At 40.0% G+C, this 18375-nt stretch overlaps 1 protein-coding gene across 2 annotated transcripts in view; it reads left to right on the forward strand.

The window, feature by feature from the left end:
- The window catches only part of itpkb (inositol-trisphosphate 3-kinase B), a 56585-nt gene extending 39205 nt beyond the window's left edge, over window positions 1-17380 (forward strand). For both annotated transcript variants that reach the window (XM_046060245.1, XM_046060246.1), the window contains exons 5-11: window positions 6718-6817; window positions 7277-7314; window positions 7433-7608; window positions 8375-8579; window positions 10874-10975; window positions 11383-11454; window positions 13377-17380. In XM_046060245.1, the coding sequence (XP_045916201.1) occupies window positions 6718-6817; window positions 7277-7314; window positions 7433-7608; window positions 8375-8579; window positions 10874-10975; window positions 11383-11454; window positions 13377-13586 (903 nt within the window). In that variant the 3' untranslated portion in view covers window positions 13587-17380. The remainder of the gene's footprint in view (window positions 1-6717; window positions 6818-7276; window positions 7315-7432; window positions 7609-8374; window positions 8580-10873; window positions 10976-11382; window positions 11455-13376) is intronic.
- Window positions 17381-18375: the final 995 nt, after the last annotated feature.

Consider the following 18375-nt stretch of genomic DNA (forward strand, 5'->3'; position numbering starts at 1 on the left):
TCTCTTTCTCTTTCTCTCTCTCTCTGAAGTCTTTGATTATAACTTCCCCAAGTTTGAAACGGATGTTTTTTCTGTCTTTTTTTTCCCCTGGACGTGGGTCAGCTCAGAGTCAGCCAGCTGGGCCTTGATCCTAAGCTCACTCTCAGGTAAACTTTCAACTAGAAAAGACCCCTATTGCTACTTTCAACGGTTCATCTCCCTTCTCTCCGCATTTTCCTTCTCCTCCTCACTGCTGCAAAGTGCTTTGTTGATAAACCCACTTTAGAGGTCTGTGAGAAGATTTTGCTTACCTCCTTGTGCTATTTGTGTAAGAGGGAAGTGTTGCATGAATTTGTGTGAGTGTGTGTATGTGTGTGTATATATTAAGATGTCTACATACCTCTGTACCTGACAGATGAGTTTAAATGCCACTGATATACGTATGATCTAAATACAAACTCTCTTTAGAGCCTTTCTTATGTGGACATTAAGTTGTTATGATCAGCAGGGCTCAAAACACTTATGCTAAATTGCATGAATACACACAGACAGTAGTGATAACGCACAACTGCAAGAATACCGTTATTCTGTCACTATCAGATTAGGCAGCCACCCGCATCTTCAGACTCAACTTGGTGTTCAGAGCAAACTGAGAAATACACAGTAGGAATTGCAGTTGTCTCACTCACACACACACACACACACACCAACAGACTCACAAACACATTTGATCAGTGATACCACTTGCTGTGCAAAAAGGACAGTTCTTCTGCCAAGGCAACATGCTGTTGGCGAATGCTGTGAGAAGCTGTCGTGGAGTCTTCTGCTCACTTAGCACTTCACACACAGTCTGTCATACTCTGTGTTACTCACTCAGCAAAAGCAAGAAGTGTGTGCAAGTGTTTTGTATGACGGTCCAAAAAAACACAGTCCTGGATAACCTGGAAAGAAAGTAAAAGAGACAGAAGAAATGATTCTAAGATTTGAGGCTTTGTTGGTTAAAGCCCAGAGTTTTGGAACGAGGCAGCAGGATAGAGAGTCATCCTCAAGAGGATGCTTGATAACTGATGAATGACCCCCAGCAGGTAACACAACATTTAAGCAGCACATAATTATTCTGGCTTGCGAAGTGGATGAAATGTTGTATAGTGTTCCCACAAGGGGGCCATTAATATAGGGCGTGGCGATGGGGCAGTGGATAAGACACATGCCTTGGGTGTGAGAGATCCGGGTTTGAAGCCACTGTAAGACACCAATGTGTCACTGAGCAAGACACTTAACCGTTAGTTGCTCCAGAAGCGTACAACTTCTGACACACACACATATATATGTATATATATATACATATATTGCAATTGTAAGTCGTTTTGGATAAAGGCATCAGCCGTATGTATGCATGCCTTTTTATCCCCTTAATGACTCTGTAGCACACAGCGTAGTGTTTTTTTTAAACTATGTCCATATGAAACACACACAAATACACACAGTTGTTTCCATCACTTCAGAGGACATTACATTGACAAACATTAATTTCCTAGAGACTTACCCTAGCCCTAATAATAACCATTACTTGCCTAACCCTAACATTTAAACCTTAACCTAAACCTAACCATACTTTAACCTTAAACCAAGTCTTCACCCTAAAAAGTAATGATGGGGCTAATTATGTTTTGTCCCCAAAAGGAAGGTGAGTCCCCTCAATATGACTGTGCGAACAGATTTATGTCCCCACACACAGCAAACACACAGGCACATTCACATATGCTCAGACATCCTTCACTTCCTTTATCCCCTGCTTCCATGTTGATTGTGCTGACACAAATAAACCCCTCACCCACTGTCACCCTCAGAAATGCGCACATACACACACACACACACACACACACACATACACACATCAAACATCACTTCTCCTGGCATGCACACAAAGAGACACAAATACTCCTCTCTCTCTCTCTCTCTCTCTCTCTCTCTCTCTCTCTCTCTCTCTCTCTCTCTCCCTCTCAATGGAAACTTTACTGTTTTTCCTGCTCTCCGCTTGTCATCCAGCTGGTCTGGGGATAGAGATAGGAGAGACAGAGAGACCGCTGGAGAGCAATGAGCCAGAATAAGATGAGACAGAGAGGCCGACTTTGAGGGGTTTTAGGCAGAGAGACAGAGAGTTGACATTTTGGCCAATTCATACACCTTTGTGAATTGTATTCCAGTTTCAGGTTGCTGTCCAGCTTTGCTCATTTAAGAAAAATGCCAAATTTTTAAGTAATTTTAAAACAGTCACCATAACAAATAAATAATAAGACATTTGTCTGACTATTAAGCACTGACAATAAACTCCATGGAGCTGCAGAGTTTGAACAGTTTGCTTCGAGGAAACTAATTCCTGCTGGAGACATCCATTTCTTCCTGTGGGTGTCTGATGATTGACAGTCAGCACAGTGCAAAAAAATGCACACACTGATATGGGAAAACACTAAAACAGAGAGACTGACGATACCAAATTAAGGCTCTGTGGTTATTCAGATGGATTTCAAGTCAGTCAAAGTTATGTTTCATGTAGTAAAGGAATAAACAGCGGCAAATGACTTCTGTTAAGGTCTTCTCCAGGAAGACAGTACTGCATATATACTGTTTGGACAGACCAGAATTACTTTAAAAAAGATTTAGTATTATCCTTCAATTCAATTAGTGAAAAAGGCACAACATGACAGCAAAGGAGAGCTATTTCTAGGAACCATTCCTCTGATGGGACTGGACAGATTTACTTTACCTGGATAGTAAATCTCGGACGTAATATGTAGTGCTCACACCTGGTCCGGCGCTTTCTTTACTTAAACCTTTAGTGTATTCTTGAAACAACATGGACAAATAAATGCAAATATTTTTCTACACAAATCATGGCTGTTAAATCTTTTTAAACTTGACTTTCCATGAGCAATTTTTATCTACGTTGCACACTTTTGGAAACATTCATGCAAATTATATTTTCACAGACTCACAGCAGGCGATTGTCATCTGCCAGCTGTGAAATTAGTTTCGCAAGCTGCTGTATGAATATCTTAGACCCATTTTTTAATTAGTACAGTCAGTACACGTGAAAAATCACACATGGAAAATGTTGAAAATGCATTTATGTGCATGGCTAGATTTGACTTCCTAAAACCTCAGATGTAGTTTACTGTACACTGTCGCACCCAGGCACCGTAGTAGCTTCATCAGCTAAGCATAGAACGCGTGGGCGCTGCTGTTTAGGATGTTTCCTTTTGTCTATTTTAGCTCGTGTTGTAACTTCAGAGCCGTACTGAAGACACATTCTTACACAAATGTACGCATGTATACTCATATATATAAATATACATATATAAGCAGAAAAATGTGTATGAACGTACAGGTTTAGTTTGCTTTTTTCCACAAAGCCTCAACATTTCCCTCAGGTGAATTCACATTTACACACCCAGTCACGCACACTTAGCTACGTCTGTGTCTTTCAAATGTTGTGACCTGGAGATGGAGATTTGCATGTCCACATTATGTATGTCCACTGTTTTGGTAATCAAATGGTCCACAATTGTTTATCAGTGCACACACTCGGGCGTGTAAATCTTGTGGTGGGGCAAAGTTTTTAAACCAGAGAGAGGCAGAGAGTTTGGCTACGTTTTGCAGGAGAGCTGGACAGATAATCAGTTTGTCAGTTTGTCAACTTGTCAAACAGAAAGCCCATCGGCCTGATGTGGAATGCATGGCTGTGTTCAGTGTGGAGTGTTGTTTTATCTGTCGGAGCCATCTTTATCATTACCATCATCCACCTCTGCACCAGCCACCTTCAGGTACTTTTGTTTCAGGCTTGTAATTGCTGTGGCAGAATGCTTTTCATACCTGGATTTAGCCCTTGTTTAGGGATGTTTGACAGCCCTACCTTTGGAGGTAGATTTTATTGAGCAATAATAATGCTGGTTATAGTTTTTCCATTACACACAAATCAAACATCTCCTCTCCTCTGATTGCATTTTAATGTCTCTAGCTTCTAAATCTTCACTGTGACGATGTCTGTTATTACTGACACCTGAGATAGTCCAGACTTTCTCTTTTCTTTTTCTCTCTCTTGCCCTTCACAGCTCACACACACACACACACACACACACACACACACACGCACACACACACACACACACACACACACACACACACCAGCTGTAAGTGGGCAACATGGTGGATGGATGACAGTCTGAGTTGACAGAGAAAGTGCAGGGCCTTGGCTACTTACCAAGGTGTAGCCTGATACTCTTGCTCTCTTGCTAACTGGCTAAAGATGGTGGAAAAGATGAGAAGGGGAATACTATTCAGTTTAACTTATTAGTGGTTTTCTGATGGTCTAAAAAACTTAATCAGTGTTGTGTTTCCTGTAACTAGAAGCCAGAAACAGTGATTGAAATCTGTCGGCTGGCGCAAGAGTGCAAGAGTTTTTTAGATTTTTGTTTCATTTCAACCTTTGTTCATTCAGAGGAAGCTGACCATTACTGTGCACGCGTCCACTGGATATTACCTTTTGCCTCCAGGCCTCCGTCATCTTACTTTAAATCACACTTAACCTTTCCATTTCAAACCCTCCTGTTTTTAGACAACCTGAAGCACGGAATAATTTCAGAGGATTTGCATCCAAGAAATCAATTCAGTAGACTTCTAGAAATATTGACCTTTGCTACCAGACTTGCTATTGTTGCATTTTGTTGCACATGTGAGTAATCCGTATGATATTCCAGGGTCTTGCCTCTCTCAGAGACACAATTCAGCTGACCCAACGTGCAGTTAGTTTCCACCATGTGATCCACCATGTGTGTGTTTTACTTTTCTTTTTCTCTCCTTCAGTGGTGCAGAGAAAACCCCCTCATGTGACTCTTCAATCCTTTAGACAGAGAGAGGGAAAGAGATGGAAAAGTGTGTGTCTGAGTGTGTGTGTATGTGCCTGCATCTAACCATAGATAGTCATGCTATCAGCTGATGAATTTTCATCAGGTCCAGATTATGTGACATGGGTTATATATCTCCTTCTATGGTCCTCTTCTTACTCATCTTATCTTATCTTATCCTTCCGCTCCTCTCCTTTCTTTTCTTCTCGTCTGTGGTTATTTGTGGACATAATATTATTTCTCCTGGTATTTGCCTGCCAGAGAAAAACCTTCTGTGTGTGAGATCACAACAATAACATGTAGAGGATATTTTGCACCTGTGTGGAACAGGAGATTTCAGAATTATATATAATATTGTATTACACGAGATGCATTCACTGACCAGATGTGATACTTGAAGGGTGGATTTTACATCTATTACAATGTAATTTGGATTGAAGTGTTTGTGTTTTGTTTTAAAATCAAATATAAATTCAGTTCGAAGCATTTCTAACATGTTTTTAATAGAAAACATTTCTCAGTTTTTAGTGCAGCTGCATCCACTGGTAGCTCTGTTACACTGTTGCACAGCCACGCATTGTTTAAACCCACAGAACAAGACATCTGGAGTTTTTCCATCTGATGTAATGCTGCAGGCATAAAAAAATGGTGTCTTTGGTTTGAATATTTCATTCAATAAGAGTGTGATTTACTGTAGCTTCAAAAAGGTATTCCAACATGCAGCAGAATTAGCACATAATACATTTGAATCTACTTATAGGACAACTAAGAGAATATTAGTGCTCATAAGGAAAAGAGGGGTTTTGTTCTTAACTTTAAGGGGCAAAAGAAAGTGTTCCATGTAAAGAAAAGGATCTTTCGCCTCGTGTTTTTGCTCATCTGAATATATTACACTTCTTGTTCTTCAAATACATTTTTAACTGTATAACTTAACTCACATATTTATCAAGTAAACATAACAGTTATTGTTATGCAGGGAACATACAGTACTTTTAGAGAGTTTAACATGTCTTTCTTCTACAGTTAAATATTGATACGTCTGTAGAAAGAAAGTCTTTCCATCACAAAGACAGAGAACTGGGATGGGGAGCTGGAGAAAGGGAGAACTAGCCATCGGTCAGTCTGTGGTCACTGAGATAAAAGCTGTAGATGTTGAAAAAAACGTGCTTGTGTGTGTTTGTGTGTCGGAGACAGCATTATCTCTCAGTCTGTGAATGAGTTTATGTGTGTTTGTTTGTGCATGTGGCACGAGTCCCGCAGTTCAATGTATCCTTGCCAGGGACAGGGAGAGCCCTTGGAGAAATGTGTGTGTGTGTGTGTGTGTGTGTGTTACCAGGGGAAACCCCAGCTCGATCCTCCAGAGTTTAGAGTTTAGTGTTCTGAAACAGCAAAAAAGAAAAAGAAGAAAAAAGAGAGTGTGGGAGAACCTGGCAGAGAGAGATTGAAAACAGCTCCCCCAAGGTCAGGGATGATCCACAGTGTGTGTGTGTGCGTTTTAAAGACTTGTTTTGCTCATGGCCACTAAACGAAACCTGAAAAAAGCTGTGGATCACCCAAAAGTTTCAGTGGAGAACTTTTATTTCCTGGCTGATTTTAAGATGGCGCTAGACTTGCATCCGTTCATGTTTTAGAAAGTTTGTTGAGTTGGAAAACTCCTACTCATACTGTCACCATATCGCATGTCTTCAAAATCCAGATCCAATTAGTTTGTATAACCCGGAACAACAAACTCAATAATTTTTTAAAACAGTGTGGTTTAAACATTTTGATGGATTGCTGGTGAAGCATCAATCAGAAGGATAGTCACTTATGTTTTGTGTTTTTGTGTTTGTAGCACAAGTCTTGGAAGAAGATTAAGAACATGGTCCACTGGTCACCGTTCGTCATGTCCTTCAAGAAGAAATATCCCTGGATACAACTGGCTGGGCACGCAGGTATGTGGACACACAAATCAAATGTTGCATAAGAATCAAAACAAAAATCTAAGGCTAAGACAATACTCTAGCCGAAAAAAATAGTTTGCTACATTTAGTTTGTATGTCTAGGATGTTTTTTAGGATTAAGAACACACACAACTTACTGATTATTTCCTCTCACACAGGCTCATATCATACATGCATTTTGATGGTCAGCTGGCCTTTGTGCAATTTTGTAAAGGAGATGTGAGTCAACACGAGTCTGTCTTTGGTGCTAAGGGAAAGTGTGTGTGGCAATGGTTAGCAACAGGACTGGGTATCCTTCAAAGGTGTCTTGAAGGTTGGAGGCTCAGCCAAATAAAAATAAGAGCATGCAGCTCTAACCAGTTCACTTATACCCCAACTTCTAACCTCACTTTAACCCTGACTAACTTAAACCAAGCTACTTCCAATCAGTAAAAGTGTGTCTTTTTACAGGGAGCTTTAAGGCCGGAGCCAACGGCCGTATACTAAAAGTAAGACGCTCTTTAACATCAATCACACCTTCTTTGTCATTGCATGGAAAATTGCTCTGATACATTCTGGTTTACAGAGGTTCTACATATCGTTAATACTGATGTTGATATCCTTTAGAAACACTGTGATTGCGAGCAGCGCTGCTTGTCCCTCCTGATGAGGGACGTGCTGCGCCCATATGTCCCCGGTTACCATGGAGACGTAGAGAAGGACGGCCAGAAATACAACCAGATGGAGGATCTGCTGGCTGAGTTTGACTTCCCGTGTGTGATGGACTGTAAAATGGGAGTAAGGTGAGAAGACACATCACATGTCGTGACATCACGTAAATCGTTAGATGGCAGGGTTGTGAGTACAAAACAATGATAGATTCACTTTCATGTACTTTACTGTGATATCCCACAGACTTTCACAACAAACTACAAATATGTCTGTGTTTCTTTAATCTGCAGTGAGATAGACAATTTAATTTGTATTTTAACTCTTTGTTTTTGTAGTTTTGGCCATCATTTGAAATTGATAATGATAATAATCTAGTGAAAAAAATTCTAACATTTTTGAGATGTGGAAATTTGGCGACAGCGCTCCAACAAACCCAAGCATTCACTTTTTTATTTGGAGTTCAAAACTTCTTTCATTATCCCTCATACACACAACAGCTGTGTGAACTATGGTGAGTCATTGAGATCAAAGTTGAGCCAGGAAGTCGGTCTGTAAACTGTTTAAAAGTGACAGTTTGGGGAATTTCTTTTTCTTTAAAGCCTTTGTTGCTGCATTCCCAGATTTTAGCACTTAGCTTGGTGAATAAAAGGTCATTGTTACCAATGGCAATAGTGGCCAAAATTACAAAAATATAAACACCTAAACTGCAGTAAATGAGAATGATCCTTTAACAGCCATTAAGCAGCAAATATCTCTAGATTAAAGGCTACTGTGAGCAGCTGTGTCAGAAGGGATGTCTTCTTCACACCTTCTCTTTCACACACTCTGCTCATCTCTGCCTTGTCCTCCTACGTCTCGGTGCTCATGTTGTACCACCTGTTTTTTCTCACGCTTCAGGACCTACCTTGAGGAAGAGTTGACCAAGGCTCGTAAGAAGCCCTCCCCGAGGCCCGACATGTATCAGAAAATGATCGAGGTTGATCCTGAGGCGCCCACACCAGAGGAAAACAACCAGAAGGTGGTAACCAAACCCAGATACATGCAGTGGAGGGAGACCATAAGCTCAACAGCCACCCTGGGATTTAGGATAGAGGGAGTCAAGGTAAGACTCAAAGAGAAAGGTGTGTGTGTTTGTTTGTGTGTGCAGCCTTCCTTCCCTCTTTTCTTCTAGTATTCAGTGTGTGTCTCTGTGTTGGGGGATATGTGTCCTTCAAGGGCATGATCTTACTTCTTGTTTTGAACAGAAACTTCCTCTGAAGTATGCATTTGCGCATGAGTTCCTTTGTCATACATGAGGCCTGCCCGTGGCAGCTCTCTATATGCCTTGGCATCTGGCACTGACATTGGACACACACACACACGCTAGGTCTCGGCTGTCTTTATTTGAGGGTTGTTGCTATATAAGGACATTCACAGCCTCCCTGTGGTCTGTTGCCATGACACTGAGGGTTATCCCCAGAAACAGAGGCGTGTGTGTGTGCAATGTCACCTCTCTTTTTGTAAATGTGAATGTGCATCTGTGTAACTATATTATATATACTGTATATTATATAAGCTCTGATGGATGTGAAGTGTGTGGTTATCAGATAATGGTGTGTGTGTGTGTGTGTGTGTGTGTGTGTGTGTGTGTGAAGGACAGAGAGAGAGCTCTAGCTGTTGTCAGATGTAAAACATAAAATGGACATGAAGTTGTTACTGTGATGTAGAGACAGAGCTCAGTTAAAACTTTATGGATGAAAGACACTTTTGTTACCGATTAATAACTCACCACTCTTGCTCCAGTCCATATTGCCAACCTGGTCGGCAACATGTTGCCTACCGCTGAATCGAAGCTGTTTACCATCTTTTCGCTGACCCGCCTTTCTCTGCTTCTGATTGGCTAGTAGTCCTTAACTAGGAACTGCGCATGTGCAACTCCCAACAAAGATAATTTAGAGACAAGATGTGTAGCCAAAACAAAGCCTTCAACACAGGGTGAAAAGAGGAACTGCAGCAATGTGCAGTATGACAAAAAATATGGTGTTTTTTTGAAAATTAATCCATGTAAACCTGTTCTGGTACAACCTTTAAATAACATTTTATACCTGAAAATGAGCATAATACCACCTCTTTAACTCTCCTCCAGAAACTTTCTGTGAAATTGCCAATACACCTGACATTGTCACCATCTTCTTTAATAAAAAGTTGTACAGTACAGTCATATTAAAATATCCGGCTCTGGCAGGCTGATGGTACGTGGACTTCGCATTAGTGGGCTACACAAAAGTACTGTTCCATATCAGCAGTCATAGGGAGCATGTTTATATTAACCTTAAAAACTGTGCACCCATGATGAAGGGTGATCTGCTTGAATACGTCGGACTGGGACTGTATTGCGGAATCAAATAAACTATCAAATGTATGTGTGTGTATGTGTGTGTGTGTGTGTGTGTGTGTGTGTGTGTGTGTGTGTGTGTGTGTGAAAGACAGAGAGAGGGCTCTAGCTTTGGTCAGACCTGAACCATAAAGGGAAAAATAGTTTGCGCTCCAAATAGGACCTTGTTGCCTGGCAGCCAGCAGAATAAGAAAAGCTCATTTATTCCACTCTGAACCACATGGTTGGTTACCACTGCTGGTACTGCTTGATACTAACCTATTTTACTACTGCTTTGCTTGATTATGTCCTTTTTGTGAGACTTTCCACAACATTTTACAAGAAAATAACAAAAAGCTCAGGACCCCAGAGACAGAACTCTGCATTGACTCGATGTTGGTGTATTGGCAAAAGTCAGAGCTGCAGGTCACGTAACACCATCAGACCCATAAAGGCTGAAATGATTACTCAGCAGTCGATCAACAGAAAAATAAAGTCACAGCTATTTTGACAATTGATTTTTTTGATTATCTTGAACCTGTTGGTGGAAAGACAAAACAAGCAATTTGAGTATGTCACCATGGATTCTAGGAAACAGGGATGGACATATGTCACTACTTTCTGAAAATGTATAGATTAAACAATGAATACATTTATTAACAATACAAATCAATAGACGCATTCATTCTGAAAATAATTGTCAGTTGTCGTATCAAAATTTCAAGTGTGTGAATTTGAAATAAACAGTTTCTGAATATGGCCCTGGTCAGTAAAACAGAGTCAAAGACCCTTCCTTGCTTTAAGGCTAAATCTCTAAAAATATCTTTTCCTATTCTCATTGTTTGTTCTGCTTTTCTTGACCATCCTCTCCTCTGCTGCTCCTCCTTTCCATCTTCCCATCCTCTGCTATGCTCCCGTCCCTCCTGTCTGGAAGTTGTGGTTTATGAGGACAGTGTTGATGTACTAAATATGAACTTTTATTTACACCCTAATGATCCCTGAATGATATTTTGTCTAATACTACCCTCTCCTCTCATCTGTAGAAGGAGGACGGGACAGTGAACAGAGATTTTAAGAAAACAAAGACAAGAGACCAAGTTATTTCAGCCTTCCATGACTTTGTCAGAGGAAATAAGGACATACTGGTGAGTGTGCTGGTAGTGTACTATGTGTGTGAGTGTCGGTAGCCTTGACCACTGGGACAGAAAAACAGACGAAGAATGGAAATTTAAGGTAACTGTTCTGTTTTCACCCCATGGGAAACACAGATACACACATGTACATACACAGATGCACACATACACAATGTGACCGAGGTCAGAAGAAAAGGGAAGTCCTTGGGAACTCCCTCAGCGTCTTTACACATACCCACATTCTTTTTTTGTTTTTATTTAAATGAGAATAGATCATATAGCTCCACTTCAAGTGGAGTTTATTGTTTGCCCAGATTAGCAGCCCAGTTCTAATATAAACAAAAAAACTGTCTGCATCAAAAGTGGGCAGAACTGTGTGAACAAAATATAAAAGCTTGTGTGTTGTTGTTTTTTTCCAGAGGAGTTATCTAAGCAGGCTGGAGGAAATCAGAGACACTCTGGAGATCTCCCCGTTCTTCAAAACCCACGAGGTAAAGACACATGTCCAGCGATGGAAATAGTGTTGTACTGCTGGTCTGTGGTGCAACTTCAAGTCATTCATAATTAACATAAAACTTATCTTATCTGTCACTTATATTTGTAGCATAAAGGCAAAAATCAAACATTATTATTGTGTGGCATTTTAGCAAATGTGTGGTTATTTTCAGCTTTGTTGTTTTTTATTATTATTTGGTAATCTATTGTCTACTTACATGTAAAGGGAGTACACATAGGGCCAGATTTACTAAAGATTTGCGTGAGTAAGAACATGTGCAAACTTGATATCACCAGCAAATTAACATGTAAGCTGATCTACAGTGTGCACACAGAGTGACGTCTTTCAAAAGTGCAAGATAACACCTGTTGTTCATTTACTACTTTTGCCTTAATGAATATGCAATTAGGGGCGTTTCAATTTTATTATGCAAAATATTGGGAGGGTAACATGCAAATACCTTTATTTACTACACACAATGTGATCTACCAAGCCTAAACGCAATTTCATGTGAGTGCAATAGCATCTGTATTTAATACGTTTGAAAAGAAGGTGCTGCGCAGAGATGGCTGCTGTTATTGTTGCGAGGAGACACAGCTGTAATGAAAGAAGACATAGAGAAATTAACAATATTAGATATTATTCTATATCCAATTTATTCTATTTATTCGATGAACTGTATGAATTGAATAGGGTTTTTTGCTGTTGTATTAACATTCATGCCAATACAGCAAAATTCGTTTTGACCTGACTTCTTTTCTCCATGAGATGGAAGAATTTAGAAAGTTGCGTGGCGCTGTGGAGAACCCGCAGCTGCAGTGGTGCTTGAATCATGTGTAAAATTCATCCAGTCAGAAGGAACAAACAGGAGATCTTAGAGCGACCGGGCACGGTGCGGACGGTCGGTGATTGTTCCCTCTGGCTGGATGAAGCATGATCTGCTGGCATTTTCTCGTGTTTGGGTCATTCCAGTATACTGTAGCTTTTTCTGCTGGGGTTTCCCAAAGCAGTTTTTCAGGTGTGCTGTCCCAAGTACTTCAACAATCTTAGGCAGGATGGGCAGGTTCATATGATTTCCACATACTCGGGACGCACTAAATGAAACAAACCAAGGTTTTTACGCTGTGGCTGCTTTCCCTCCTGACTCTCCATAGTGGAAACCATTAAAACACGCAAAACCCTCATTTACCACCTCCACTGTGTTTGCTCCTGTTGTCATCTACGCAATAATTCTTAGTAAATCACCCATAACAGGTACTACAATTACACATGCATTATTTTAGAATGCACACGCAATTTAGTACTCTTTATTCGGGATGTTAGTAAATCGGGTCCAAAATGTTAAGACACATAAGGCTTTGTAATACCTGTGTCAAGTCAAACTGTTGAATCATCCCATAAATTACTGCCAAATCTCAATAATATTTGAGCCTTTTCTTTTTAGAAAAATTTGGAAATGATGGGATTTACATTTATGTTTGCTTTATGTTTTAGGACTGGGCTCAGTTCAGGATGTGTGAATTTCCATGTTCTCTAGACTCTCTTGAGACATATTAACTGAATTAAACAGCCTATAGCACACTTCTGGTTAACATGAACATGTAATTTACTGTGTGTAAGTGTAATTTAGTGACACTAACTCACTCGAGCAAACACACCAGTACACACACAGACAAAGCAGGTCTCGTCACGGAAATTGGACAGCAGCTGCCTTGACCACACACTCAGTTTCACACTCGCGTGTGCACACATACACACACCTACGAACAAACAAACATAACAACAGACACAAATGTAAGCTGGTTTAACAAAACAGGAGGTGAGATCATGTTTTTGAGGGACATAAAAAGAAAGAAAACTGTTTTAATAATGATTTCCTGTTTTCTTAATCATCCAATTGTTTCTGTATCTCTGCAGGTGATTGGCAGCTCCTTGTTATTTGTTCACGACAGTAAGGGACGGGCCAAAGTCTGGATGATAGACTTTGGGAAAACTACTCCTCTTCCTGACGGGGAGGAACTAACCCACCGAGCACAATGGCTAGAGGGCAACAGAGAAGATGGCTACCTTTGTGGACTTGATAGTTTGGTGGACATCATTTCATCCATGGTGGACTCTGAGACTTGAAGTCTGATGGTTTTTTTTATCCAAGTGAACATTTGGACACACAAAACCTACTTCCATTCATTCTTTCTTTCTCCGGGGAACACTTTGGACTTCCTCAAAGATTCCTTCACAAACATTTGTCCCATAACAATACGTGGTCAAATCCATGATGTTCCATTTCTGTTCATGTCCAGGAGATTTCAGGATCTTGCTCTTCCGCATCCATGGCCCTTTTAATGTGATCCTTGTACCCTCAAGGGCCGTCCGTAAAAAGCCTTTTTCACAGCAGACATGTTAACTTCTCATAGCAGGAAAAGCACAGATGGAACTAATGACATTAAAGATGTCTCAGATCCGTTAAGTGTCCCAGTAATACGGCATTCAGACCAAACGCAAATTTTCTCCTCGCGACGCTTTCCTCGCGTGAGTACATTCGCTGCAAGTGTTCACACACAACGCGAGATGGCAATTTTAACATGATAATGTGAATAAACACAACTTGCCATTACTACAGCTGTATGAACCCAAAGTAAACATTTTGCTGTGATTAAATAGCAATAAACGGATTAAACTGATGCTGAAATAACTACAACATGATGCAGATTTGTTAAACATATGAATTCATGCTTTGTCAGGTCTGGCAGCAAGACAACAACTTCTAAATTTGTTTGGCTCGATTAGGGCTATTCTATGCTAACTTGGTCACGGTAATGTCCAGTTTTGTCTGGTTTTTATATAAATAGAAGTCATAGTCCGACAGAGGTAACGACGCTAACAACAACCCTGGAACCAGATGTGCACGGAACCTAGCTGCTGAGAATCTCCAGTGAAGATAAATCAACGTTGAAATCCCAAAAACTAAAGTAAAAAGATAATTTAATAAAAGCAGTTTACTCCGAGCTCCTCCCGCAAGTAAACGGCGTTGTTGTCAGAGCAGAATCCGACCGACAACGGGTGTTTATTTGTCCAGTGGTTGCAGCGATGCTCCCTACTCCTCTCCCCCAAGTTTAGCAGCTCTCAGCCGGCCAGCAAATTTTCAATCCCCCGCTCTGCCCGGCCCTCTCCACACATCGCTCTGAAGCCGTCGGTGACATACGCACAATATCAACACTGATAGGCTATCGTGACTCAGTGTCATGCAACTTTCCTTCGCATTGCCTTCACGTCGCCGGCCCCACCCCCTTTGCGTCGCTTCGCGCCGCCCAACAGGAAATCACGGCTCTACGCGTCTTTGCATTGACTTTGTATGTAAACTCACCGCCCCAAACGCTCGCTTCCATTCCTGTGAGCCAGCATACACAAGTCTTAATAATGTTATTCGTTACACCTGTTTTTCCTGCTATGACATGTTGAAATGTCTGCTGTGAAGAAAAGGTCTATTTTTACATGCATTAAACCTGCAAGACAACCTTTTTTTTTTATCACAGGAAGTCTCCAATTAAAAGCAAAAAATCTAGATTGCCTAATCCAAATTGAAGGGTAAGAGTGGTGATGTTCTATATTTATGTTATTTTAAACAAATTCCATGAAAAGACCAAAACAATAATGTGTTAGTCCATCTTTTAATTTTGGCCTCAGTGGCGTTCAGCCCCAAGCCCATTTCTTTTCTGCTGAAGACATAAATCTTTAAAAACAGATCACAGATATCAAGTTTAATTTTTTAAGAATGGCAAATCATTACATAAATAAAACACTGAATTTTTTAGCAAACATTACTTGACCAGGAGGAAATTGTGCATTTGTTGGGGACTATTTTCAGAGGTGGATTAATAAACATTTGAAGCTCTAATGAGTATTTGGCATTAATTTCTGTAAAAACAACAGCGGCCATGTTCATTGTAATGAATGAATATGTCACGCTGTGCAACAGGGTGGCTCACTGATGTGTTTTTGATTTAAAACCACTGTGTGTGAAATTTGAAAACATCTGACTTTGGAGCTCCCTGGTGGTAGTATTAAAAAAACACCAACCTTTTCTATAAACCAATGCGTATATAGCGAAAGCCTAATTTGAAATCAGTTCACAACTCACATATTTTTATTAATTTGGGTACACACGGCGCTCATGACAAAAGCTCTACTCCTTTGTATATTTGAATGATTCCAACTTAACTTAGATGTATCTCTATTCAGTCACAGTTTAATTGGATTTCTTCCTCAGCATATCTGAACCCAATTATGTGGGATTTTTCTGTCAGTGTTTGACCACAACTTTAGCACATTGCCCATTTCTTTTAAAAAAACAATCTACAGCACTTAAATGTGTTTCCACTGTTAGATCTTGTACAGTTTAGTGAGTTTATTACTTGTGAAGACTTTAGGGAGTATTTTACTAAACTAGTCTTTTAGCTATTTTTCACATCTGTTTAACCAGTCACAATCAGATAATGTAAGTTGGTTAGTGAGGTTTTCAGTGGCAGCCATGTTTGCTCCACAATAATCTGGCAATAACTGGCACTTATGTGGAGCTAAATAATACATCTCACAGCAGTTTCAGTATGTTATGGAGGGCATTGTTTCATATGTAACATATTTGCAGCCAGCATGGCATCCGTAGTACTTCCTCGGCCAAACACTTATCACCCTTCTCACATTTTGTTGGGATTGTTCACAATGTACAGTAAGATTTTATTATGTTTGATGTAATTTTTGTAACATTATATTAGCGTACTCAAATCCTGTGGAACACTTACAGCCATGAACAATCTTATTTAAGCTATACAGTGCCTTGACATTACAAAGCCAAGTCAGACAACTGAAAATATGTTCTTACTTTTAAACGTTATGATGGAATTTTCTTAACTGTCAGTTTCTGTGCTTAGTCTTACATGGGTGCATGTTTATTATCCTCTTAAAGTTTGGGATTTGTTTGTATTACATTCTGTTTTTATTTATAACATATTATGTTTTTTGTTTTAGTTAGTGGGATACTGTGACATTTTGAATTTTGGGCTGTTATGTTAGTTTGTCTTCAAGCACGTGTTACAGTGTGAGTGAAAGTCAAGGTTGGTGACATTGTGGACATTCAAACATTTGGATATGACGATAGAAAAGACTTATGATGTTCAGACAATGATACCCCTTTATTTTAATGGGGAAACAAAACAGTTACTTTAGAAATTGGTTGGGCAGATAAGGGAGAAATAAATGTCTCATAATGTAACAGGTTCTTGATGAACAATAAAAACTAAACAGTATGTAGGATCCACTCTACCAAATATTTCAGTTGATATTTGCGGTGACATTAGATGGAGAAAAAGATTGATTGTAATTCCATGCAGTGCCTTCTTAAAAAAAAAAAAGTAGTATGACATTTTGGGAAATGCGCTTATTAGCTTTTTAGCCGAGAGTTCATAAAAAGATGAGAAGTTCAATACCACCGTCATGTCTGAACGCTAAATGAAGCATCCGCCAGCAGCTGGTTAGCTTAGCTTAGCATAAAGACTGGAAAGGGGAGTGATCAAGTGTCATGATTAAACAAACAAAATATAACGTGTTAATTAGTGAGCATTAAGTAGCATTACGCAGAGACTGGCGCCGCGGTTTCCCCCCTAATTCCAGTCTTCATCCTAAACTAAGCTAACCGGCCGTTGGCTGTATCGTAATTTTTAACTTTCAAAAAGACACAGGATAGGCGTATTTCCCAAAATGTCAAACTATTTCATTAAGACCAACCATCTTAGCTATTGCTTATGCTCCCAATGTGCACTTACGGTTGGTTGTTTGTTAGTAGGTATCATACTGTTCTGGTTTTGCCGGCTTGTGTATTTATTTGGATTGTTCCCTTAAAAAAAGTGTATTAGGTGAACAACAAACCCTGATTCCGTGTGTGATTTCTATCTATCTATCTATCTATCTATCTATCTATCTAACCCACAGTGACCCCATGCTGCTGCTCCTTGGCCACATTAATTGCTGTGTTTGCATGGGGGTCATTTGCCATTCAAATCACACCTGCCCATAACAGCGGCAGCATCCGGAGCTTGTGGGGATAGAAAGGACATGATTCAGGAGGAGAGAGGCTGTGAAAGGGGAAACTCAGCAGACGTGATTTAATTTCATGAAGGGTGGCGGGGAAGGTGAACCCTCTAGGGTCATTTTCAGCCTACAATTGTTTTGCTTTACTCACTTCTACCATCACATACAGCGACCTCTTTGTTGAAGTAATCATTTTTTAAATACATGTAAAGATTCTGATGTTCTTTACATTATCCTCTTTGCGTTTGGTATGAGACATGTGTAAAGTATATGACAAAGGTTTTAGTACGCTTGAGCCGTACAGCGAGGTGTCGTTGTTTTCTGAGTTTATTTCCCTTAGCTCAGCTCCCTTATGTGAAAACTGGGTTGTTATAGACTCAGATTTGACTGTGCCCCACTCAAGGCAGTTTGACAAGAGAAGTATTCGCTTAAGAGGACCAGTGGGTTCATTTAGTCTGGGGAAAAGTTACAACCTCCTTTTCATGACACATCACACAGGCTGCGTGGATCTGTTGCACACTCTGCTGTCACTTTACTGACACTGCAGAGAGATGGTCATCTGAAAAAGTCAAAGTCAGGACCCACATCTGCATTATGCCAGTATTTTAGGAGAGACTTAATAGTTTATGGGGAGATTACCTTTAACTTGTAATTATGTATATTTATACTATTATACAGTAACTGCATCATTTTAAAGCACAGTAATGATTGCCAACAACAGCAGATGGCAGCAGAGGCCCATTTAACGGGAGTTTAATTTTAATGCTTCTGTGGTGTTTGCATTTAAATGTGTCAATTATTATCACTTGCTTATTGGTCACGTGTCCCTTAT

The sequence above is a fragment of the Micropterus dolomieu genome, linkage group LG10 (assembly GCF_021292245.1).
Source record: "Micropterus dolomieu isolate WLL.071019.BEF.003 ecotype Adirondacks linkage group LG10, ASM2129224v1, whole genome shotgun sequence".
Taxonomy (NCBI): domain Eukaryota; kingdom Metazoa; phylum Chordata; class Actinopteri; order Centrarchiformes; family Centrarchidae; genus Micropterus; species Micropterus dolomieu.